The sequence below is a fragment of the Sceloporus occidentalis genome, unplaced genomic scaffold, assembly GCF_023333645.1.
Source record: "Sceloporus occidentalis isolate IW3139 unplaced genomic scaffold, rSceOcc1.0.p SCAF_4, whole genome shotgun sequence".
Taxonomy (NCBI): Eukaryota; Metazoa; Chordata; class Lepidosauria; order Squamata; family Phrynosomatidae; genus Sceloporus; species Sceloporus occidentalis.
The window spans coordinates 160,726,514-160,753,458 of record NW_028316984.1 but is presented as its reverse complement, the minus strand read 5'-3'; the positions used below and the strand labels follow the sequence as shown (position 1 = coordinate 160,753,458).

Sequence of the window (26,945 nt, the reverse complement as noted above, 5' to 3'; positions counted from 1 at the left end):
ATACAGCTGAACACTAAAGTTAGAATCATTCAAGCCATTGTATACACCATTACCATGTATGTATGTGAGAGTTGGACAGTGAAGAAAGCAGATAGGAAGAAAATCCATTCATTTAAGATGTGGTGCTGGAGAAGAGTGCTGAGAAAACTGTGGATGGCCAAAAAGATGAACAAATGGGTCTTAGAGCAGATCAAGCCTAAACTCTCCCTGGAAGCCAAGATGACTAAATTGAGACTGTTGTACTTTCGCCACATCATGAGAAGGCATGACTCATTAGAAAAGACAATAATTCTGGAGAAGGTAGAGGGCAGTAGAAAGAAAGACTGCCTACCAGATGCATGGACTCAATCAAGGAGACCATGGTCCTGAGCCTGGAAGACCTGAGGAGATAGCAGACAGAGGGGCGTGGAGATGTTTCATTCACAGTTGCCTTGAGTCTAGGTCGATTTGAAGGCAGATAACAACAACAACAACAAATTTCCCCAAGTAAAAGCAAATGCTCCTACTGCACTGTCCTAGTAAGCAATCTGTTCCATTATTCATTATCTTTATAATGCTTATTTTTCTCTCTCATCTCTGTTCAGAATGAAGGGTCTGAACAGACAAGCCAAAATAAAGCTGTTTCAAGTCACTTTGGAGGTATGCTGTTTGAATGATACATGTGTCCTAAGAGGCCAGAAGCCGCGCCAAAGCCACATTCCAGTCCTAAGGCTTTGGCACAGTTTCTGGCTTCTTAAGATGTGTGTATTATTTAAACAACATACCTTCATTGGTTGATTGGCTATGTTGTTTTATGGTTTTATCATTGTCTCAATGTGATTCCTAGTTGGCTGGGACAATGTAGCCAGCAAGAAGAACACTGTTTTGTTGCCATAAAAAAACACATCAGTGATTAACAACTACTGCTATAACTGGCAAATAAGCACAAAAATGCTCACTTCTGTTGGGCTTTTATGAAAATTTTCAGTCTATTAAAACCTGTCTTTTTCTACCACTATCAACCCACATTTAGTGGAACTTTTATGTAAATTACATGTGAAAATGAATCTATCTTCCTAAAGTAAACTGAAGATAAAATTTGATATATAGACATATTTAGGCATAGACCAGTTCCTTTGGCAAGGATACTTAGATATGGTTAAGACAGAATTCTGAATATTACTGATAGGAAACTAATATTCCCACAACATGAAATGAGATTACTTAAGTTCTTTTAGGTTAAATACTTTTCTGGGGTTCAGTTTGGCTAGTTTCCAGAGGGCAACAGACGTATTCCCAGTATCTGATCAAAGGTTTCTGCCCTTGATACTTCTTCAGATTTGAAAAGGAAGCAGCAATGTGTGAACATGACCAGTGCCTTCAGTAAATGGGGAGCATTAACAAGACATAAATCTAGACACCCTCTCTCTCTGCCAAACTACTCTGAGCAATGAGTTTAAGAGTCACATCATGCATTGTTCATATATATAATATATAGGGGGGCTATGGAGGGAGGTGCTAGGTAAGCTGCCAGACAATCATTGCTCAGGGAATACTGTGAACACAGGGAAGAAAGAATGCAAAACTGAGGCTTGTCTCTGACAGAAAGCAAATATGGGGAAGATGGCCTAAAAGTAGGGAACGGACTGCAGAGAGATAGGGGGAAGATGGCCTAGAGATAAGGCAAGGATTGCAGAGTAATGGGAGGAGATGGCATAGAGGTAGGGCAAGGATATAAATTATTATTATTATTATTATTATTATTATTATTATTATTATTATTATTATCATTATTATTATTATTATGGATTGCAGAGAGATGGGAGGAAGATGTTCTAGAGATAGGAAAATGATTACATAGAAATAGAGGAAAGATGGCCTAAGGATAGGAAAAGGATTGCAAGAGGATATAAAGAAGATGGCATAGCAGTATGAAAAGGATTACAGAGTGATGGGGAAGGTGAAATAGAAATAAGGAAAGGATTGCAGAGAGATAGAGGAAAGATGGTTGATAGATAGAAAAAGGATTGCAGAGAGATGGGGGAAGATGGCATAGAGTAAGGAAAAAACTGCAAAAAGACAGGTGGAAGATGTTCTAGAGATAGGAAAAGGATTGCAAAGAAATAGGGGAAAGATGGTGTAGGGATAGGAAAAGGACTGCGGAAAGATATGAGGAAAATGGCCTAGAGATAGGGAAAGGATTGCAGAGAGATAGGGGGAAATAGCATAGAGGTAGGGAAAGGGCTGAGAGAGATTGGGGAAAGATAGCATAGAAATAGGGAAAAGTTGTAGTAGAGATAGATCAGGCTGCGGGGGGCGGTGGTGCAATAGGGTTTTGGGGAGCTATGAATGATTCAATAGTTCAGGGGGTTAATGTTTGATCTAATTGTATATTAATAGACATCAACTTGTTTGTTGCTGGGTTGTTGTTGTTGTTTACAACTGTATGTGGCTGTTCCTGTTAAGGTTTAACAGAGAGTCTGGCATGCTTCCCACAATGAGCCCACAGAAGTAAGTACAAATCCATTTTATCATCTAAGGATCACCTTAGGGCCCATGTACCAGATCAAGGGAAGGATTTTGAGGGCAAAAAGGTGCAAGGAGAGTAACAGGAGCCCAAATGTTGGAATTGCAGGGCCAGCCTGGAGAGGGGATCTGTCACAGGGGCATGTATGCTGTATTCACTCATTTCAAAAGGGGTAATCATACTAGTTGCACCAAAAGCCAGAGTCTTATGACACCTTAACATCTAAAATGTTTTATTTAACAAAAGCTTTCACTTCTACAGATTTCACTCAGTCTTCCCTGTAATGTATGTGTGGACATACATACCACAAGCAATCAGGTTCAACAACAATATCCTAGTATGGTAGGATGCAATGGTAGCCTTTCTGTCTCAGTAGAAACCAATCAGGCTGTAGTAGTTATTTTCTAACCTACCTGCTAAGTTGCTATGAGGGTCAAATAGGGAGCCAAAATACAAAGGGTGTTGTGCCAAGTCATTTAGAGGATAAAAATGTAACTGAAAGAGTGAGTGAGTGAGCGAGCGAGCGAGCGAATTAATAAAACAGTAAAATTCAATATGATCCAGGAATGCTAAATAGATGTAACATGTTTGATTTAGTGTGATTTAAAACCATTTGACTAAACAGTGGAATCGTATGAAAATGATGTACCTAGAGGCTAAAACAGTTTTAGAAAATGGGAGTTAATCAAACAGTAATATAAACTGAACTTACAAGAAAGGTTTCATTTTTCATTCTTTAACAACCTCTTCCCAGTATGGATTTCCAGTTCTTAATTTGCTGCGGCTGGTAGTGGCAGCAGGGAGATGGCTCACCTACTGAGAAGAAAGGGGTTCAATCTGCTCGTCTGTATGCATGGTTGATGAACAGGAGTTAGAAATCAAAATGTGGCAAGTATTCAAAGGAATGGGTTTTGCAAATGAGAGCCCTCCCCAGGTGAAGTGGTAACAGACTCCTCTCAAACAGGCCTTTCCTTAATGTAGGGCTTACACCCCACATTTCTCCTTATAAATTCTTCTAACCCAAGAATAGAGTACATTATTTGGGAATGGGGGATAGAGATAACAGAGAAAAACCATCAGCACAGGAGCGGAAATGGCATCAACATAACTCACAATGGAACAAGATGCTCTGTGAATTCTTTGTCCATGAACTGATGTCTGGCTTCTTCTGCTTTCTCTCTAGAATTTACGGTCTAGCTAACTTGCAATTCTGGGTATTCATTTGGATTGATTAATATGAACTCTTTAACTCCCAATGTATTTTGTAGCCACTTTTGGAATTATTTTATATATTTGCATATAAGATGTATTACAGAGCCTAGAAAAGTAACTTTTGGGGGCTACAACTTACTATCTTGGCATCTGCACTGCAGGAGTAATCTGGTTTGACACCACTTTAATGGCCAGAGCTCTGCTCTGGTGCAGCAACAAACTACAATTCCCAGAATTCCATAGCACTGAACCAAAGAAGTTAAAATGGTGCCAAATTGGATTATTTCTGCAGTGTGGATATAGCCTACTCTGGGAAGTGGGAAGGTCATTTTTGGACCCTCCCGATCTCCAGACACCCAGTCACCCCACACACATCCCCCATGCTCTGCCTGCCGTATTCGCCACCTGGTCCCCTGGACACATTCGCATCTCCCCCGTGCGTGCACCTGCCAGTCCCCTGCATGCCTCTCTCTCCGCATGTGCAAGTCTCTATGCAGTGACACCTGGTGCTGGTACGCTGCTGGTTCTGTGCTTTTTTCCCCAGACACGGGGAAACAATGCTAGGTGGCCTGAAACAGTGCAAATGGGTGTAATTGTATCTCTTAGGGTGCATCTGCACTGTATAAATAATGCAGTTTAATACCACGTTAACTGCTGTGGCTCTAGCCTACAGAATCCTGGGATTTGTAGTTTTGTGAGACACCAGGACTCTGGCAGAGAAGACTAAAGACCTTGTAAAAGCACAAATCCCAGGATTCCATAGGTTGGAGCTACAGCACTTAAAGTGGTGTCAAACTGCATTATTTCTACAGTGTAGGTGGAAACGTGATTACATTTTGGGTGTTTCTGTCAGTTCTGGAGCCCTGATTATACAGGGTTTCAGGAAGTGGACAAACCTCCATATACAGAGGATAATATATATAAATTTCCTCACCACAGGTGTCTGTACTAATGCATGGTCAGTTGGGACAGGACTGAAAGAAGTTGTTCATTATGAAATGGGGTTAGCAGTGCATTCTCACAGCATTTTTCAATACGCTTTGACTCTTTACCCAACTAACATTTGAAGGGGACTTCATTTTTTTACCTCTATTTTTTCCCATCTGTTTGTAAAATAAACAGCACATTCCTGATTCCCAAAATATAAATTATTCTATGTGTTCCTTTCCAGAGTACGCTCATATTGTTCTAGTAGACTTGTGGGATCTTTTCCAGAAGATTATTTTTGTGCATGTGGGTGATTCTGATATTAATTATTGTGGAAATTTTCCAGTTTCTTTCCCTTTCCTCTGTGCACACATCACGCTTTCTAAGTATTCATTACACCCCCACTGAAATGCTGAATTCTGCATCTTAAGTGCAGGGACCTGCAGTTTAAACCTGAAGGAACCAAGCATGCGCTAAAGAAAGGTAGCAATAAAACTCAGATTCAGACTTGGTTACGTTTTCATGGGAAGGAAAGCAGGCATTATGAGGTGTGATTTGGGAGATGATGTGATTAGGAGGAGGAGAAGCAATAGCAAATTCAGATCTTGGCACTATTATAAGATTGTCTTTGTACTGGTCTCTTCACAACCTAATCTATGTCATAGGTGTACTGTGGAGATTAAAAAAAGCAATGAACAATGAGGTTACTATAACTATACTGTATAGTAACTCCCTATGAGCCATAAGGCTAGGATAAGAAATTAAACCGAATGTTTATGGCCTGGAAGAAAATTTTGTCTCTTTTCCCTTGGCAGAGGTATGGGAAAGCATTTTTGCAGTTTGCAGAGAAGCCTGTTTGTTTTGTATCTCTGAATCTCTGCTGCATAAAGACAGATAATCATTTAGTCATGCCCAATGAGCTGCAATTTGTGTTGGCTTCACAATGGCCTTCTGATGATGCCAGATGGTTGCAACCAGCTTGTGCAACCACTGTGCATTACAAGAACCTGATTTTAATCTAGTTCAAAATGAAAAGTCAATTTGCAAGCAAGTTGACTAATATTTTCCTTTATTCTTGGTTTTATTAGAAAATATGTACTGTAATTTTGGATGTGAGCCAAAAGGCCTTTGGACTATTGGTTTGTTTTGAAGAAATTTGGAACAATAGCAACAACAACCATCCTGCTGCACACTTAAGATTCATTGACATCATTTTGCTGCATGCCAGTGTAGCAATTCTTTTTAGCTAGAGCTGGAGTATTTTGGCTGCTCAAAAGAAACACAGATAAAGAAAACATTTCACATTTCAAAAAGGGATCTAAACTTGCTGAGGCAGGTTTGCTGTTCAAAGAAAAGCAGGGTGTTGAAAAAATTAAATCTAGGAAGACTGTCACATTACACAGTGTGTGTGTCATTGTTAAGCTAGATGGATACTTCTTGATAAGAAGAATGGGGAATGGGATTTCTATGCTTGGTGGTTTAAGGGACATGGTAGTTGGTGGTGCAGGAGGTGGGACACTTTGCAGTATAAATCACAGTTGTTTTTTTAAAAGTAAACAAAGAACAAGCCAAGGCAGTGTTGTTGTTGTTGTTATCATCATCATGTGCCTTCAAGTTTATTATAACCCTAAGGTCATCTATCAAGAAGTGTTCTCTTTGTTCAGAGGGGGATTGCCTTTGCCTTCCTCTAAGGCTCAATGTGATTTGCCTAAGGTCATCCAATGGATTTCCATGGCCAAGCAAGGATTTGAACTTTGATCTCCTGAGTCATAGCTGATTGCTTAAATCACTACACTATGTAGGGCAATGTAGTGCACTGGCTACCATGCGAGATTTGGATATACAAAACCAAGCTTTAAATCTTTGAACATGGAGATTGCTGTATGGTTCAAAGCATCTCTTTCTTTTTCTCTCTTTCTCACCTCAAAAGGAGAGGGAAAAATGCAGGTAGCCATGCAAGGTGGGGCAAAAGTAGCAACACTGTGATACCTTTATTAGAAATGATTAAAAAGTCAATTGATTGATTTATTGATTGAATTTATATCCCACATTTCTCCCAAGATGGGATTCAAGGTGTTTTTTTAAATTTTTTTAAAAAAAATTTTTTTAGTATCCATTTGAACTCTTCAGGATATTAGCTGTTGAGCAAAATCGAAATAGAAGTGGCTTGTAGGAAGGAAGTATTATTATTATTATTATTATTATTATTATTATTATTATTATTATTATTTCTAGCCTGCCTCTCCATACGGATCGAGGCAGATTACAATACAGAATAAAAATACATAATACAATAAATCAAAAATTATCACAATCCCCAACCCTCCACCCACATAAATATAAAACCCGTTAATTACAATTTCAAAAACATACTTAATAACAATTTTAGCTTAAAATTAATTATTAAACAATTAAAATTAAGCAGACAGGGTTATCTTTTTAATGGAAGGTCAGTTGGGGAAGGCCTGCCGGAATAAGGATGTCATACAATATTAAAGCATCTTAGTATGCATTTTGTAACAGTTTTTAAAATGGCTGGGGGTGAGGGCGGTCTAGAGACCAGCAGTTTAAACCAGTCTTCCCCAACTAGCCTTTCAGATGTATTGGAACTTGAGTTCCATTACAATCATCCCATCCAGTATCTCCAATGAAAGTTGCAGTTCAACATCTGGAGAGCACTTGGATGGAGAAGGCAGGTTTAGATCATGCTTGATGTAAAAGATTTCTCAGGTTGCATCAAAGAGTACTCAAAGAGAAAAACATAGCTGTTCTCCTTTTGACAATAGAGAAGCAAGCAATTATTCTGTTCTTTCCCTGACATTGATTGGATCCTTGATGAGAACAAAAGGAAAAGAAAAGAAAAAAGTTTTCCTTATAGGAACAGAGGCCAATATGGTGTAGTGCTTTAGGACTAGGACTTGGGAAGACCAGGATTCAAATACCCACTCAGCCATGGAAGCCCATTGGGTGGCCTTGGGCAAGTCATACTCTCTCAGCTTCAGAGAAATGTAGTGGCAAATCCCCGCTGAACAAATCTTGCTAAGAAAACCTACAACAGGGTTGTCTTAGAATCATTATAAATCGGAATTGACCTGAAGGCACACAACAATTACATGTCTACAAAGATGTACCTACATCTGAGGAACAAAACATGCATAAATGCTACACATGGTTGGACCCCCTCTATGACAGAGTGTTCTGAGCTCTTGGAGCATCTATACACACTCAGCAACTCAATCTATTGCAGGCATCCATGCTAAATGCATAGATGTTAAGGGGTGGAGTCAGTAGAGTATCCATCTTTGGATGGAGCCATCAGTTCTACATAGGGATAATCCATCAATGAAACAAATATGAACAGTCATCACACAAGCCAATCCATACCATTTTAATGCTTTTATTTCTTTGAAATAAAATTTTAATGTTGAAGAAGTCCTTGAACGTTACATTTCATTTAGAAGCTGTGCATGACATATTTGTTAGTAGGTGGGGGCAAGACTTGAATCAGTAACTAGCCTACATTCAGGGAAGTTGGGCATGAATCCAAGAGTTCATAATGCAGATATAAGCAAATATAGAGAACATATGAGTTTGTAGGCAAGAAAACTTGAACATAATTACCCCACCATACATGTAAATACTTTATGCTTGTTTCTGTGAACGTGCAAATCATTTCAGGCAGTTGTCTTGCACCTGCCATTATATTTGCCTAGAAGAGAGTGCACTGAGACAGTGAGGTTATTGATTTGAGCTGTGAACTGGTAGATTTAAGATAACCAGAAATCCAGGGGCCAGTAACTGCAAAAGTAAATTGTGTGGCCACAGAAATGGTTGCAAAACTCCATTATTGTGGGGCCCACTCAAAATTGTATTCTGAAAAAGTCAGAGTGATCAAAGAAACATCAAAAGCAGACATGATAGTGTTCAAAATCTTTTTTATTTTTTCTTCAGATGTGAGAAATACATGTAACCAACAGGGTTGCATAAAGAGCATAGGAGAATGTCTTGACTCAGAAGACTATATATATTTCAACTGGGCTTGTACCTAGGTAGACATCCACCAACCCAACACCTTCTTACAGTGGAATGAGGAGGAAGCAACCTCTTTGCCGGCCCTTGCCTGCCTATTAAATCTGTTCTAGAAGTTCAAGGGACACCCTGAAACCAATTTGGGGGGAAAGAGGAGATGAGAAGAAAGTCCCATTGTACAAGCAGAAGCCTGCCCTCAAAAGGTTGGATTTCAGCTGATGAGAGGTTAAGAATTTTCAGTAAAAACTTTCCTGTCCTTGGCCATCATTTTGTGATGATAATTTAATTCTCTATCATTTAGGCATAACTTACCTTCTTATTTGATGTTTAGCAAATTATATAGTTCACTTTTTAGGACATCAGAGAAAAAATCAAAATGATGCCATACCCTTTCACAAAACAAAAATTCTAAGTACTTTTTCTTACATTCCTTAACTTAAGTAGGCCTAGGTGTGGCACAGAGTTTAACCGTGGACTGCTTCCTGCTGCACCTGTTATGCTAAGGCAGTTTTCTTAGCAAAAATCTCAAAAAAAAAAACACCTTTCATTAATTTTTGTCCTGTTTCAATAAGAAAAAATAAAATAAAATAAAATAAATGCATACCTTAACATACAGCCAGTTCTGACAATCTGAGACAGAAAGAGGAATTTTACTGTTCAATAAGCTTTAGGCAAATTTGTTTTGGCGTGCCTGAATGTTTTCTTCCTATTGCAAACAGAGGGACAGTTGTAGAAATGCCAAGTAGGTGTGTCTATTAGTATGTGTCAAATTAGAAAGGTGAGGCAGCATACATAGAAATTTCAGTGACTGTACACTCCAGTATTTTTACTGAATACATTTATATTCCATTTTTCCTCTCAGCTTAGAATCAATAAGATGAACAATGATGATAAAATATCACTGAATAAACAAATGCTTGAAAACAGTAGCAAAAAACTAGTATAATCCCCAAACCATGATGCAACAAAAAGATTTTACCCACTTTCTGAGACCCAGAAGCAAGCCAAGACTGTATATTTCAAGGAGAAGATTCCACCTGAAAACTGAAATAATGATAACAACAATTGGATTACAGTTCCCAAAATCCTTGTTAGCTAGGAGATTCTGGGGTGCTGTAGCCCCAAAAATAACTTTTTAAAACTCTGTGTTCCAAATATTAGAGTGTGTAATCCTGTCATATCTAGGTATCCTATTTAACACTGTAGTCTTCAAAATAGCACCTTGAATTATGCCAGAAACAAATTGGCATCTGCTGCAGCACTTTCTGCACTTACCTTGTAGAATTTATTATGACAACACAAAAATACAACAAAAATGCCCATGAAAGCAGTCAACAATACAAAACTAGTAAACACACCAATTCAGTATTTTATATATACTGTGTATGTGTGTGTGTGTGTGAATATATATGGTGGTTTGCAATATTTTACAAAACATAATACAAATACAAAAACTAAGATGGCTACTGGGTATAAGAGTTAAAACTGCAGGAGTTACATTTTTGTTAAAAAGTTGCAGGGGTTAAATAAAAGTCTTAACCATTAAAAATACTGAAATGCCTTTAATGCTTGAAAGAAAGGAAAAATCAGAGTATGTTGGTGAAAAGACAAATTGGCACCAGTCTTTTCTTTTCCTTTTAAACTCTTTTTCTTCTTGGCACAAACCTTTTCCTCAATTGCCACACACAGACACACACACACACACAATTATGGTACAGTGTTTCCCAGTGCTATGGTGAGAAAACTATATAGGCTATCTGGGATTTCCTGGAAGACAAGTGGGATATAAACTTAATACATAAATGAAGAAATGAGTGGTGCAAAGAGGGACGTTATTACCTCGACTTAGGTTATTACAGTGTGGTCTTCATTGACCACGCCCCACCATACCACAACTACTTACTGGTATCAGCAAATGGTATAATGTTCCATTATACCTCAGTAGATACAGTTGTTGAGTGGTCAATATTTATGAAGCCTAGAAAAAGTGTTATTTTACCTATAGCTCCCAGAATCCTGAGGGAATAGGAGGGAAGTGATGGATTTGCCAAGCCTAACCCAGAGGTGAAGATTACATGGATTTACCACCACAGCCACTCACTTCAGCAGTGTTTTCCTTTAATTTTATCACTTGTTGCTTTCACTGGAAATGCAGGATGGTATAGGTATGGGGCCCTCATTTTGAGGTTTAGTGGGAGAATGGATTGTGCCAGCCTGTCCTCCCTCAAACAGCTGGCCAGGGAAATTAGGGATGCTTTCTAACCAGTTTAATGAAATAAGCTGTTAGGTTATCAGTAATGGAGCTGGAGGAGTGGAGTGGAACTGTACGAAAACTCTATATTCTGGCAAACTGGATCTATAGTCCTGCGTTTTTCCTTGGCTCCATCTGGCTTCTTCCACGTTATGCAACGGACCAACACCAGACCTGCCAAACTCCCCTTTTCTTAACCTGCGGGTTGTCAAATTCCATTCTGACTCCATTTGCTATCCCAGCTGGAGCAACAGGAGAGCCTGGCTGATGGTTTTTTGTTTTGTTTTTAAGCAGTGGTTGTCAAGTCCTCAGATATGTTGGCCTGTAGCACTCACAGTAAACTAAGATGACAGAGTTCAGTTCTGTTGCTGCCTGATACAGGGGAGAAATCCTGAATAACTGTTTGCTTTATAGCTGCTCTGAGCCCTGAGTGTATTTACTTAAATGTTTATCTGCTACAAGCACAGTACATTCACTTCCATTTTATTTTCTTGAGTTGAAAGAGCAGAAAAGCAAAAGAATAATTAAAAAAAATCTCTACACTAAAATTTTGAACAAACCATGGATATCTGAACCACTAATGAATACATTGCATATGCCGAAAAGCACACAGTTGAGGTCATAAAAAGTATTTTCCCTCTAAACTTAATAACAAATACACTCTTACCCCGGGATACGAATGCGCCGCGATACGAAATTTCCGGGTTACGAAAAAAAAATAATAAAAAATATTTCCGGGTTACGAAGGTTATTCCGGGTTACGAATAAAGTTTTGGTGCTTTTCGGCGCTATTTCCCACGGAATCGCGGCTTTTCCCCATTAGCGCCTATGGCTTTTTCGGCTTACGAAGCCTTCCGGGTTACGAAAATGGCGGCGGAACGAATTAATTTCGTAACCCGGGGGCCGAGTGTACATATACTTTGATCATTGTATAGAGTGAATACAATTAAAAATCACTTTGGCTGCATCTGCACTGCAGAATTGATGCAGTTTGATACCACGTTAATTGCCATAATTCCATGCTGTGGAATCCTGGAATTTGTAGTTTTGTTAGATATTTAGCCTTCTCTATCAGATAGCCCTGGTGCCACAGCAAACTACAAACCCCAGGATTCCATAGGATGGAGCCATGGCAGTTAAAATGGTGTCAAACTGCATTAATTCTGCAGCATGACAGCAGCTTTTGTAAATGGAAAGGGCAGGGATGTAGCTAGGATTTTAGGAAGGGGGGGGGGGTTTCCAGACTAAGTGCCATCATTATAATGGGGCTTGGGTGCGGCGGCGCAGCAGCACACACCATTCATTTTTCTAATGGAAGGGGGGGTCCGGACCCCAAGACTCCCCCTCTTGGCTACGTCCCTGGAAAGGGAGTGTGGGTATGAAGGGCAGTTGTTTCCAGTTTCACTTTCTGTTGCTGAAGAATGGACAACTTTCTTTGTATTTCCTTAACTTCCTCGGTTTATTTATAGGTGTGTCATGTATAGGACAGGCAGCCAAAAATTAGCAAGGGTTTTGAGCAAGAGATTGAGGGGTGGTTAATAACTCTGGAAGGGAGGCTTGATTCTCTGCAAGAATAACAAAGTCACATGGATGATGGCACACAACTACTGCTTAATCTGACCCATATGCTGTAAATATGGTGATGACTGTCATTCTGAATAAATTAGATTGATGCTGACTATTCATCAGTTTGTCGGCCAACCAAGTGGTTCCTGAGCCAGTTCTATGCTGGAATCTTCAAAAGTAGTCTAAAAATATATTTCATTAACATTCTCTTAGTCTTAAACAATCCTCCCCCATTTTTTATTTTTTATTTTTTTGCACTGTGTGCATTTCTTTCTCATTGTGATTGCTTATTGTGACTTTCATTTGGGCACTGTTTCTTCTAAAGGGGCAGACTGTAGCATGAATATAATTTAAAATGGCACACTTCCCTTTCAGAATGCAGCTTTAATTCATGTTCATAGGATCACAATAGAGCCAAACCAAATATTTGCAATAAATATTGAAATTCATCAGATTTTCATATCTGGCCACTCAATTATTAAATATAAAATTTTAATTAGAAAAAGCAAATTTGCATTCTAAATGTGACATTTTACCTTGCAATTAAAGTGAAATTAGATTTGTTGGTCTCTTGATTGAATAGACACACACACACACACACATTCCACATGAAATCTCATAAACTGTTGACTCTCATGCTATTTGCTATTTGCCAAGTATCAAATGGTGTCAGATACTACATGGCATTGCATGTCAGGTTTTAAATGTGGTGAAATTCTAGTGCCATTGCATGGCAGCACTCAAGTACTGCCAAATATTTTTAAAAGACTTAAAAATACTTTGAAAGAATAAAATATTACAGGATGTCAAACTAGACACCATAGGCTCAGTGCCTGTTTGGTAACACTTAAACCTCCAGAGAGTATCTGCAAAACATTCAGACATAAAATTAGCAAGGGAGTAAAATGCACTGAATTTTGTGAAGCAAATCCATTTCCGCTCTAGATGATAGACTGGAATGTACTCTACTTCAGCATTCTGAAATGAGTCAGGATAGCTCCATGTCTAACAATATGAAATACCCCCCAACACAGAGAATTATAGCTGGAGGCACTGGAACATACAAACAGCAGAAGACATGAACCTCCAAACATTAGGTCTGTGATACTGTGTTTGATTAACTTCTCAAGATGTATTTTGTATACTTTATTTTAAAGTTTTGCTGCTAAATTTTGTTCATGCTGTAGAACTCTGTTTATGGTCTTAAGGTTAGGATTACATTCATTTTCACTTTAATCCCTTTGCTTATAAATTTCTAAAACGAATTTGTGTAAATTCATGCATACTCAACTTGGCTGACATGCAGCTAGTAATAATTGAAATGCGATCAAACCACATACAGCAGACAATGATTTTTACTATAAATAACATCTGATTTATGTAGGCTGTTGTCGACATCAGACTGTAGCAATTGCAGACAAGGAGTACCTGTTGCCAACAATGGATTGGTCTGTGCCTTCCAGCATTGGGCCCCAAATGCACATGTGGTTCACTGGACAGGAGAGCATTCTGGGTAGTGTGGTTTAAAGTATGTCAGTTGTAAGAGTGAAATTATATGTAACCATTAAATTATGGTTTAATTTACTGATATAGTACAAAGTACAGATCAAAGACAGACCATACTCCTTGATATTATTTATTGGCAGTGTATATCTGCCAGTTTATACTGTAGTTTCCTTTTTATAAGGATACTTTTCACATTTGTTAAGCCACTTAATTTTATCTTATATACCCGCTCCAATAATGTTTCTCAAAAGTCCATGGTAAAACATCAGGTCTTCCATATCCATGGATCTTGTGTCCATGGATTCAACCATCCACAGATTGAATATCTTTTTTAAAAATCCAAAAAGCAAACTTGATTTTTGCCATTTTACTACAGCATTGTATATAAGTATATACTCGACTATACGTTGAGAATTTTTTGCCCAAAACTAGCCTCCAGAATCCTGGGTAGACTTATGCACGGGGCAATAGGTATTTCGATCAAGCCTCTTCTCAGCCGGGCTGCCTCAAGAGCAGCCCAGTTGGGGAGAGCCTGGGAAGGATGAGCATTTGCTCCTCAGCCTCTTCCTGGCTGGGCTGCCTCCACGGGGGAAAGCCCAGGCAGGGAAAGGCTTCCAAGGGCGTGCATTCACCCTGGGGACTCTCCCTCTCTGGGCTGCCTTTGTGGGGGAAAGTCCAGGCAGGGAAAGGCTTCTGAGGACGCGCGTTCGCCTTGGAGTCTCTCCCTCTCTGGGCTGCCTCCGCAGGGAAAGGCTTCCAAGGGTGAGCAATCGCCAGCAGCCTCTCCCCTGTTGGGCTGCCCCCTTAAGTCTGACCCTTGATGTATCCACGGGTCATATAAAAATCCATATTTTTGGCACCAAATGTTGACCTCGACTTGTACACAAAGTCGACTTATAGATGAGTACAGTGCACCCGCATTATACACGAGTGGAAGTGAGGGAGGCGTGCGCATGAGCCCCATTCATTTGAATGGGGCTTGAGCATCTGCATTTTTTTTCTTTATGCAGGTGGATCCAGAACAGATCCCCCGCGTAAGGGAAGGGGGGGCTATATATACAGGAACTGGACATGAGCATCCACAGATATTGGTATCCACAGGAGGTCCTAGAACCAAACCCTAGCAGATACCAAGGGCCAACTGTACTTGTCATAGTAGTAATAAATAGTAGCAGAAGTAGATGTTGATAGTAATAATAGAAATAGTAACAGTAGTATTAGTACCCAAGCTGATTCATTTAAAAATACTCTAAATCACTATATTGTTTTAAAAATGACCCTTTAATTTTTTTTTACTAAACAACTAGCTTAAAGAAAGAAGCTATTGTTATACCTAATAACAATAACAACATTATTGTTATACATGGCCCTTTGTTGGTGAGGAAGGTAGGGATTTGCAGTGCAGTAACTGCACAAAAAGACACATGGAAAGGTAATACACCCCCCTCAAGATTCCTGGTTTATTTAAAAAAAATTGGGGACAGAAGTACTCTCATTTGCTTAGTTATACACTTTACACTATATTGCACTATATACATTTTAGGAACACTTAACCTCCACTTTGCTTAACTCAGACTGGTGTCAGTAACATGGTATATTTCACACTGCACATTCTGTGCATCTTCATTGGAAGGGTTCTGTAACTCATCTAAATTATATGGATCCCTAATTCATGCAAAGCAAGTGAACAGGGCCCTAAAGGTACTTTCTGTCATTGTTTCAATTACAAAACTATGTGGGTAACAGGCTTAGATTTGACAGCAACTGAAGAAAGAGGATATTATATGCATGCCTTCAATCAGTTTCGTATTTGATCCTTAAAGGGAAAATTATGTGAGAGACAGGGGAGGAAAACAACAAACTAAGCAAGATCCCAATTTCAATATAATTTGGAGAAAATAACTGATTTGGGTTGGACATGTTGCCAAAATGGATGACTCAAGGCTTCCAAACAAGAAATGGAAACCAGAAGGATGCCTAAAGCCTTAAAGAAGAACAAATTGAGAAGATATGATTGACTGTAATGTTTCAAAATCAACTATTGCAAAGACGAATTTGGGTGGTTGCCCAGAACACAATTGAATGGTGATGTTCATTTAGATGCTTAATGCTGAAACAAAATAATGCATTTTAACTGTGTCTTGGTTACTTGTATCTGTTAACTCTTTCCACTTTGCTAAACTTTAAAGATGTGGTAACACTTTCTTTTTCCTCCCCTTTGGTACTGAAAATTTCCTATGCTATTCTTAGAACAACAACAAAAACTAAGGGAAATACAAAACAGAAAGTCCTAGAATGTTACAACCATATGCATCTCATTTGTCACCATGATAGTATATTAAGTATTAGAAAATTAGCCAGTGTTGCCAGAGTTGGTGCTGATGATTTCACTTATTACTTTTATTAAACAAACATTTGAATGATAGAGCAAAAAGAGTTTTGTTTTTTTTAAAGAGCAGAATTTGCCAATTGGTTCTGAACTTGCACAAAAATGTTTGGCATATCTACCTAAGGTTAATGTCATGTGTGCATTCACAAATGTCCATTCTACAACAACAATAAAAACCCAGAAATCTAGTGTTTGTTCAGGAGATACCCAAAATAGTTGACAGATTGGATCCAAAACTTTACCACATTTTGGTCCCATTAGATGGCACACCATGTTTGATGACTCTGTGTTCAAGCACCTAGATTTGTACAGTATAACAAACAAAACATTTTATAGTATACCCTGTAGTTTATAATAAATATAAATGTACACTATAGATAAATGTATATTTGTCAAAGGCACCAAAAAGGCTCCAAAGTTTGGTGACTTGGCTTTGAGACAGCTGGAGCTGAGTACTAGTTGCCAGCCTACTATCCCTCATTGCATAGCTTTCTTCCTTTACTTCCACTTCAGCCAATCGCAAACAAATGCATTACTCTGGTATACTTTAATTCCTTTCTTTTATGTCCATATGTGTCTATTGGGTTTTTTAAAGTTAATATCAACTAAATCTGAACCAAATGGGAAAAACAGAAAAATGGCAAGGGATCCAAATCAGGAAGGAAATTGGCCACCTCACTGAATAGCTTGGGGGGAGCAGAACACCCCAAAATAAATACTGTGTTTTTAAGTAAATATACAGTCTTAATATAGAGTTGTTTGTAAATCATGTTCAAACACCACAGCTTTGATCCAGAGCTAACACTAGCTGGCTGTGCCTAGTTTTCTCTCTTTCTCCCTCCATCAACAACCTGCACCATCTACTGGACCTTCCTTAACAGTCCTTTGGCCCTCCAGAGGAGACACTGTGGTGAAATGGGAGCATCTGTGGTGGCGAGGGGGTGGGACTAAGAAACCCATCTGTACAAGTGGCTTCTTCCCAACCATTGGTCAGTCAAATATAGATCTTCTAACAATAACAATTGTGAACATCATCATAAGAATTAAATTCTTTATCAGTCACATGTTTAGATCCAAATTGTTTCCTTGCTCTGTCATTAACTATTTATGAATAACAGATTTAGCTCTTGCTTTGTTGATACAAGACTTCTCTATTATCCTTTTTAGCACAAATCTTAACAATGAAACTTTGGCTAGTAATACATGCTGAACCTCGCTGTTCCAAATCTACAGAAATATTAATGAGACTATGCTGGAGCCATCTCTCAAGGGCTGATAAAGAGCCACTGTTAAGATTACTTGCTGGTACTTTTTCCTTTTCCATTCTCCTCTCTGGCCCCAAGATCTTTGGCAATGATATAAATGTCTACCAACTAAGACTACACTCCATGCATCTGATGAAGTGGGCCGCAGTCCACAAAAACATATACCAAATAAAACATACTATAAGATTCTTTTGATTTTGTTGCAGCCATCTAACATAGCTGCCTTCCACTGTCCTAAAAATGTAATATTCTAGACATTTTGGTTTTCATTCCTTTCACTGCATGCACTTTGCCTTATTTATCATTTCACATGTTCCTAAATCTGATGTATGTTTTCTGTTTCCATGTTCATTGACTTGATCTGTCTATTGACGTACACAGGTAAATTTCAAGTTGAACTGATTTTTTTAACCCAGCATCAGCAGATGTTTCAGGAACACAGAAGTTGGGTAGATTGTGTGTTTCACAAATTATTCTCTGTTAGTAAATTGAATGAAACTTCTGCAAACAAATCTTTTAAATTAGGAAATTGTATGGGTTACATCCAGATTTTCCATGGGAAAATATGTGTTTGCCTGAATTAGAGGAGGTCATTTTCCAGAGTTGAATTTGATTTTCTCCCACTGAATTAGAAGGGATGATTTTCCTGAGTTGATCCTTCTCTGTGCTCCTGAAAAACTATTCCAGAAGATGGGGGACCTTCTAGGAAAACATTTATCATTTCCCCTTCATTACAGCCATGTCAGCGTGCTGCAACAAAATAATAAAGAGCCCTGTGATGTCTTAAAGACTAACCATTGAAGTGAGGTCCAGCACTTATGCAGTAACAAATTTATTAATCTTTGTGGTACCACAGAACTCTTGTTTTAGTTTTTTAATTATATATTTTCTGTTTAAGAATTGATTTTCTTGTTCACACACAATTACTGTTCTCTCTTTATAAAAAGTTTTATAAGCTGTATTTGTGGTTACTTAATGGCAATTATGCTTCTTTTTTCGTTGGTGTAAAGACAGACTTGGGTCATAGTCTTGAATAATTTTTTCCCACTTTAGTCCTGCTGAAGTCAGTGGCATTATCTCAGGATAAGTAATTTAAGGAGTGCAGCACTAGTTGCATAATTCTTATGAGAACATAAATTCACTGTTGACAATAAGGACTGTTCATAATAATTAAGAATTTCTTGCGATTACTTTTTTTTCACTCTGAAAAGAAAACAGAATTACCACTTGGCTAATATTCATATATATGTGACTAACATTTTTTCTTGGTCTTTCCTCCCTCAATAGATTATTTGGTTTCTATAAAGGTATACTCCCTCCAATCTTGGCTGAAACACCGAAAAGGGCAGTAAAGGTAAGTCATTCTCTTTCATCCAAATGCAGAGTTAAGTGTAACATGAAACAGAAGGTTAGTCTACACATAACTGGTGTGCATTTTCACACATTTGCACTGATAGTTAATGCAAATTCACACCTATTCGCACCTATTCGCTCTCCCTTTGCTAAAAATGCACAGCCTTCAGAATACACGCAAAGCAGACAGACCGCCACACGTTAGATAATGTGGATTTTGGTGGATTTCACTGGATACTCTGGTAAAAACTGCAAAGCCTTTTCCCATTAGGTTTAAGTTGTTCTTTGGGAGTGGGTTCAAAAAGCTGATATGCATGTGTCCAGATTACATTCTATTCAACTGGAATGAGAAGTACTATAAATGTGTAAACTATCCAGAGCAAAACTAACCCCAAGATCTAAGCCTGGGGGCTAAATGCGATCTACTCTAAGCGCCCCCATTTCTATCAATATAGCCCCCAAAATGAGTTTCCTGTAAGGGACTGGGCCACATGTTAAAGCTTTTTTACCCTGCATTTTTTTCTCCATTTTATATTTGTTTGAGTTGAGATTGATGGAAGGTTTGGACAGACTAGTACTCAGTTACATTAATGCTTTGGATTTTCCCCATTATTATCTATTGGCAGCTCTTACTTCCCTCCCTGAGGATGTTTAAAAAGTAGCTCAGTAAGAATCAAGAAATGATCTATCTATGTTATCTTTATGTATATATCACTTTCGCCTTCCTCCCTTTCCAGTTGTGCTTTTCTATTCCCTCTTCCACTAGTTGTCATTTTGCTTCTGCTCAGTAGTGTAACATTCCATGCAAGAAAGTGTTAATGGAACCATTTTCACCCTCAACCCCAATGTTTTCCCTTGGCCGCATTCCCACTTACAAATAAATTGCTTTGCAATACAAATTGATGGATCGATTTGGCAGCGAGTCATGGTTCACTCTACATTTGCCCTGATCGCATTTTCTTGCTGCAAAATTTTAAAAAAATAACCCACTTGTGATTCACATTGATGAATTAATCGATTCAAAATGGACACACTCCAGCCAGCCAAAGGACAAATTTAAATCGATTCCAATCCACATCTGGTTCACACTTGCTTGGACTTGATTTATCCAAAAAGACGTGGAAAAAATTGGTGTCAAAAAGATGCGAATTAAATGGGTCTAGCACATGGCCCCCCTCTCCTAATCGGTTCAAGTGTGAACCAGGGTCACTTAAACCACTTCAGTCGCGGTTTAAAATGTAGTGTGGGAATGCGGCCCCTTAAAGATTTTCTGGACATCTGCAAACCTTGAATCTTTATGTGCCTCTTATGTGTACAAATCCACTTGTAGTTGACTGTAACTACACAAACATGAGAACATTTGAACTGGAAGTGCAGGGGTTTACTGATGATGCTATCAGTGTTACAACTAGACATTCAAGTCAAGGGGAAACCTTTACCGTTATCTTTTAATACCTGATAAAGAACCAGCATGGTGTAGGGGTTTGAACGTTGAACTAGGGTTTGAATCCCTGTTCAGCCATGGAAATCCTCTGGGTAATCTTGAGAAATTGCAGTCTCTTAGCCTCAGAGGAAGGCAGTGGCCTCAGAGGAAGCCTGAGAGCAACCTTTGAGTAAATTTTCCCAGGATACCTCAGTGATAGGGTTGCCATAATTTGGAAATGACTTGAAGGCACACAACAACAACCACAAAAACAACATATCAACTAAGTGTCCAGTCCACTTTAGACCATGTTATGCTTAGCATGGTATTTTACGCACATGACACAACCAATGGTTCTGTCATGTATGAAGTTAGCAGTAGGAAGGTGAATAGGTCCATGGGTGCCGTCATGGTGAGGAAAGGAAGGAAATCAACATGATACAAGTAATTGTCCAAACCAAACCTTCCAGAGCATCTTTGCTCTGGGGTACTCTTTCCCCCTTCATGACAACCTGCACTGGAGATATAGGCTTCTCAGAGCCTGTAGCTTTCTATCTCACTGCCTTCAAAACTGCACAATCCTAGAGAAAGGATAACCACTTAACATGTATAGTGTACAACAGCAGGATTTCATCCTCAGTATGTTTTAGTTGCATGACAATGGCAGCCTTCAACTTTCCTTTCTAATACCTCTAATACCTAATGGTGTCTCTGCATTGCAAACAGAATTATCCAACTCCTTCCTAAACCTATCTTGAGAAGAAAGGGAAAATGTCGAGTGCTTGGATAAGGGAAATAGGACTTGTGGTTATGTCCACCTGCATCTATACAGACACTGTTCAAAAATCAAGTGACAAACACATTAAGATTTTTCTATTTTAAGTTTTGATTCAACCAAGAGACCCTGTGTGAAAGAAATGTGTAAGTGCTCAGTTGTGACTTATTCACCAAGATGTTGTACATTGTTCCAATTTATAAGTTACACAGAAAATAGACGTGGTTGGTTGGTTGGTTGGTTGGTTGGTTTTTGCTTGGTAGCAGTGCAATTCCATCCATGTCTCCTCAGAAGTAGTCCCACTGAGTTCAGTAAGACTTACTCCCCAGTTAGGGGCTGTAGAACTGCAGTCTTCAATTCTTAGCTGATGGAGGGAGGGCAGGAATCGTTTTCAAACTCAGTACTATAATTCAAGTTCCATTGTGGTAATGTTACACAGCTGCATCTGTACCTGCCATTCACATCTCGGAAACTTATAGAGAAAGGCTGACTTGAATTATAAAACTGCTGTGCTGATAAAAGATCACTCAGATAAACAAACATGGCAGAGTTCCTGTCGAGAAGAAAAATATAATTGTCTATTCCTTTGGTAAATCCATTTGCATGTAAAAATAAAGCCATTATAATTAAGGTAATATGTCACTTGGACGCCATGTGTCAAAGACAATTTCGCTTTGAAGAGTTCAGATCCTTTGTCTGTCTGTTTGTGCCTCTTTCAGTATTTCATTTTTTTCTCCTCCATTCTGAACGAAAGCTGGTAATTCTGAAGGATGAAAAGCCAAACTTTATAGCCCTGATTTAGTTTGGACTTGAAGAAAAGACATGAATAGTGCCAGTACAATGGTTAACAGATGATCTTGTTGGGCAAATACATATTTTGCATGTGTTCCCAGATATTTTTTTTTACCTTAATGTTACTGAGACATATGGTAAGTACTTTGTCTTTTTTCCTTTCTGTGAAACTTAGATTTACATGTGCCTTTGCCAGATGGATAGCACTGGTTATTAGATACACAAAGACATATATTTTGCAATTATTTTTCCTTGGAGCTGGGAAAGCAAGCTATTTTTTAAATTTAACCAAAAAAACCCAAATAACTGTTAAATAAAAAGATGGTTTCATTCTATCATGATAAAGATATTTTGAGCCCTTAAATGCTGTTAGTCATGGAAACAAAGATGTCTACATTTTCCTGACAAACTAATTTATACTTGGTTTGTCCAATTCGATTCTTTAGTTGGAGTTTACTAATATTTGCTTTGGTTTTCTTCAGCCTCAGAATTGTTCATTTAATATGAAACAGAGTTGCTGCATTCTAACTTGTTCTTCTGTTTATGACTTTAGGAAGCAATTGGTATTTTGAAGGAAAATTTTTAAGAACAAAAGATTGCTAGGTAGCATAGATGGAAGGCATGGAAAACATTAACTAATACCTAAAATTCCATGAAGAAAAAACAAAGAGAACAAGAGAAATGTTGTTTGTATTAGTTTAATGTGCAGTGTAAAAATCTGTTTTGATATTTATTATTCTAGTTAAATTTTATATTCCTTGAGACTATAGTCCTTGATGCACTCTTTTTTACATAACCCCTTTGATTGTCTTTGTTAGCTGAACAACAGAGACATCATATGCTTTTTTACATTGTAATTCCCCTGAATTCATAGGGACTTACCTCTGAGTAGGCATGGCACAGATTGTACTGTTAAGGATTATTGTCTGAATGAACTCATCATAAGAATTTGTAAGTAGCACAGTTTTTAATCACAGCAAGTCTTATTCTTGTTCAGTGAATTAACTCATCAAATTACAATTGACAGAGATATTTTTAATATTGCAAAATGCCATCCCAGCAGTATAAGATGACATACTTTATTCTTTGTATCTCTTTCATTAGCAAATATTTTAAAGAGTTCTAAAATACTGTAGATCATCATACATTAAAAAGCAAAACAAGTCTTGGGTCTCATTCATTTATACATGCATGGTCATATTAAAATTATTATGGTAAATCTGCAACAAATGGAATGCTGAATTTTAATGCTTAGGTAGTCAAAGTCAACCTGGTCCTAGAAAAGAAAGTATTTCCAGTGTTAGTCTGGGGCATTCTGTATTCATATGCACATAGTATTCATATTTATTTCTATTTTACAATTTCTATATCCTACCTATTAATAACAGGTAATGCTCAATAAGAAAAGTTACAACAATCATATTTAAATATCTCCCTTGCCTTGATAATGTTGAATGGGGGGGGGGGCAGGGTTGCAATCTAGAGACACATACTGAGATGTGTGAAAACATACTGCAACTTAAAACTGAATGCACAGCTTCAAAAATTTATTCCTGAAATATAAAAATCCAAGCACTCTTGTAGACAACTTTTGTCCTTGGTTGAAGTGAGACTGATCCAGAAGGATGTAACATAGGAGTAAAAATGACACAAGTATGATGAAATTTACCTTAGTGTTATGGCTGCCAGTCTGTTCTAGCCAATAGGTCAGTTAACCATGCCTCAGTATCTTGTTGCCTCTTAAAGGCTGCACATGCATACATCCCAATGCAATCATTTTGCAAGAATAATTCAATTTCCAATTCCTTCCTCTTTCAAAAACATACAAAAAAGCCTTCAGCAACCCTTTTTTAAAAGCTCAAGACATACCCAGGGTGTAGCTGTGTTGGGGCAAAATGATGGCATTGCCTCTCCAGATGAGAATTCTACCGCTCCAAATGAAATTTTCCATCAGTCCACAAATGTCTATAATTACAGAAAGCAAGACTTTGAAAATTGTTCACATTAGAACTCATATTTGCTCTTCAGAGATATAGCCATGTTAGTCTGGAATATCAGTATGCAGAGGGCTCTTGTAGCACCTTTGAGACTAACTGAGTGAAAGAAGTTGTAGCATAAAATTTCATAGATTTGGCCTACTTCCACAGATGTAATGTATTTACTGTGTTTGTATTCTTTTGGGAACCTTTGCTGCTCCATATCTCTGGATGCCTAAACTGTATTTGTAAATGTTCAACTGAAATTTGAAGAGTGAAGGAAAAGTTCATTAGGGGGCAGAATTCTTCTTGGGAAGCGATGCCTTTTTTTTTTTTTTCTCTTTTTTTGCTTCCCTTTCATATAGCTACACCCCTGCCCATACCTCTGTGGACTTATTGTCAAAAAAGAGTTAAACCTTGGAAGAAAACTAAGAGAAAAGTATAATATTTATAGAGGGCAAACCAATGGGGTGACTTATAAGGATTGTTATCATTGTATGCCTTCTGTAGTGATACCAGTCAGCTGTCTACACACATGTTCCTGCTGTGTTGCCCACTGCTACTGCCATTGGTATAAGTCATTCCCCAATGCTAGAAACAAGGCACCCAGCATCAATTACATGGCTAGGCATCTCATTGTGACCTTAGAGGGAGGGGTTCTTGCCAGCAGTGATGCCGGCACCAAGTGACACAGGGAGAAAACATGTGTCTGGATGAACAGCCACCCATCATCACTTCCTGCAAAATTCAGAGCAAAAGATAAATTAAAAAAAAAACAGTTTAAGGGAGGGATAGGACAGATTCAGTATGAAACTGGCCTTATGTTGTGAAGATAGTCCATGCTTGAAAATGGCCCTTCATTATGAGGACAGGTCGCCATGAGGATGAGGAGGGACAAACTGCTTCATTTGGCTCATGTACCTCTTCAGGGTAGTTCCAATGGGGAGGGAAACATAAAACTGAGAAGGGAATGTACAAAGAGGCAGCAGTAGTGGGAGGTGATGCTAGCAGGAGCTCTCTTAAAGAAAATGACAGTAGCACTATTTAGCTAACTATTGTTAGCTCATAAGGAGGCACCGAAAAACCACTTCTGAAGGTCTTCTATCTGGAAAACTCTGTGATAAAAGAATCCAAATAAAGCAAGAGGCAGAAGTTAGAAGATGAAGCCTCCTGATCAGAAGGCACTCAACCAACTAATGGGGAAGAGAAAAAGACAAGTATGAGTGGTGCTGTGTCCACTGATGCAATTGGGCTTAACCCAAAAGGGCACTCAGCTTCTCATACAATCAAATGTAAAAGGAAAGTCCAGAATTGCACAATGCATATAATAAAAACATGGTTTATGAAAAGTATGAATCGGGCAAAGCTAAAAATTCTATATCAAGGAATGGAACAAATAAACATTGAAGTCTTTGGTCCTAGTGAACTAAAGTGGATGATAATGGAACACTTTTATTCAGATAACTGCAGTGTTTTACTGTGGAAATGGCAATCTAAGAACAAAGAGGTGCCATTAATAGTAAGATGAGATATAGCCAAAGCAATCATGTGCTGTAATGCAAAGACTTAACCAAATGATTTCAATAAGACTTCATATGCTCCATTTACAGAAGCAGAAGACAAAGAAACTGAAACATTCTATGCAGACATCCAAAAAGAAATTTATCACAGACCAAAACAGGATGTGATGATAATCAGAGGTGACTGGAGTGCAAAAGTAGGAAACAGTGTAGAACCAATACTGTTGATGAATTTGACCTATAATCAAGAAATGAAGGAATAAAGTGACTTACCAAATTTTCTGAAGGTTTGTTGGAAACACATTCTGCAGGAAACCATACAGAGGACCGTACATGTAGATGTCACTGGTTGGCTAATACAGAAATAAAATAACCCGTATAACTGAAAGCAGAAGATAGAGCTGCTCCATTCTCTCTGCAAAGCAAAACTTTTTATTAAGTTCAAATGTGGAGAACTTTACCTTAAGCCAGAGATGGCATTCTAAAACAAAGAACCCAAGCCAAAGTATCAGTTACCAGGACTGGAGACAGGACTATAGTTGCAGGACAAACTGCTTGGACAAAGGATAAAGAGGCATAAATCCCACATGACTGATACTTATCCTAACCAATACAGAAATGTCACATTGCCTTCCAATCTCAATGCAAAATATGGCTCCTTTCTGTAAGCTAAGATCGCTCTGGAGGTCACACACACATAATCCTCCCTCCAGAGCATTCTGGAGAGAGGTTTGGAAGCCTGAGACTCCTTGCTCAAGCCATAAATCTCTGACGTTTGTAAAAATAAATGAATAAATAAATAAAAATATAATGTCATATGCTTCCTGTCATTTTTCAAAAAGTCGTAACTAAAGTAGACTCACTGAATGAATGGGACTTAATAAGTCAACACTTACATATTTCTCATGGAGTCAATTAATCTATTCTAGATGAGATGAATAATTGGATTTAGTCCTGTATCTTGCTATTTCACACACACACAAAGAGTGGGCTGTTCAAGGTGGCAAATTGTAGTAATTGTTATGTCAAATCACCACTAGAGGCATTGTCAGCTTGGTGTACAGCCTACTTTGTATCAGAAAAATGCAAAGCAATATACTGAAAGCTTTATGTTAAAACAGGCTGGCAATGGGAAGCATCATCTTAAGATGTTATCGAAATTACCAGACATACAGTACATTGCAGCCAACCTGCCAGTAAGGATCTGATTTTAGCAGCTATTCTTAGAACATTGTAGACTTGGGTGGGCAATGCTCTAGATTAAATGCATTTTAAAATACATTACAATCTTAAGGTCCCACCTTCTGTTCCAAACTTTTATCCTTTAGAAGGGAGCTGGTAGTGGTGTTCATTCAAAAGCCTAAAAATACTGTGTATTTCCAGCGTATAAGACGACTGGGCATATAAGACGACCCCCAACTTTTCCAGATAAAATATAGAGTTTGGGAAGTACTC

At 38.3% G+C, this 26,945-nt stretch overlaps 1 protein-coding gene across 1 annotated transcript in view; it reads left to right on the top strand.

Annotated features, from left to right (window-relative positions):
* SLC25A21 (solute carrier family 25 member 21) overlaps nucleotides 1-26,945 on the top strand; it is a 355,660-nt gene that overhangs the window by 297,741 nt on the left and 30,974 nt on the right. The window contains exon 4 of the mRNA XM_089523558.1: nucleotides 18,939-19,005. Within this exon, the coding sequence (XP_089379684.1) occupies nucleotides 18,939-19,005 (67 nt within the window). The remainder of the gene's footprint in view (nucleotides 1-18,938; nucleotides 19,006-26,945) is intronic.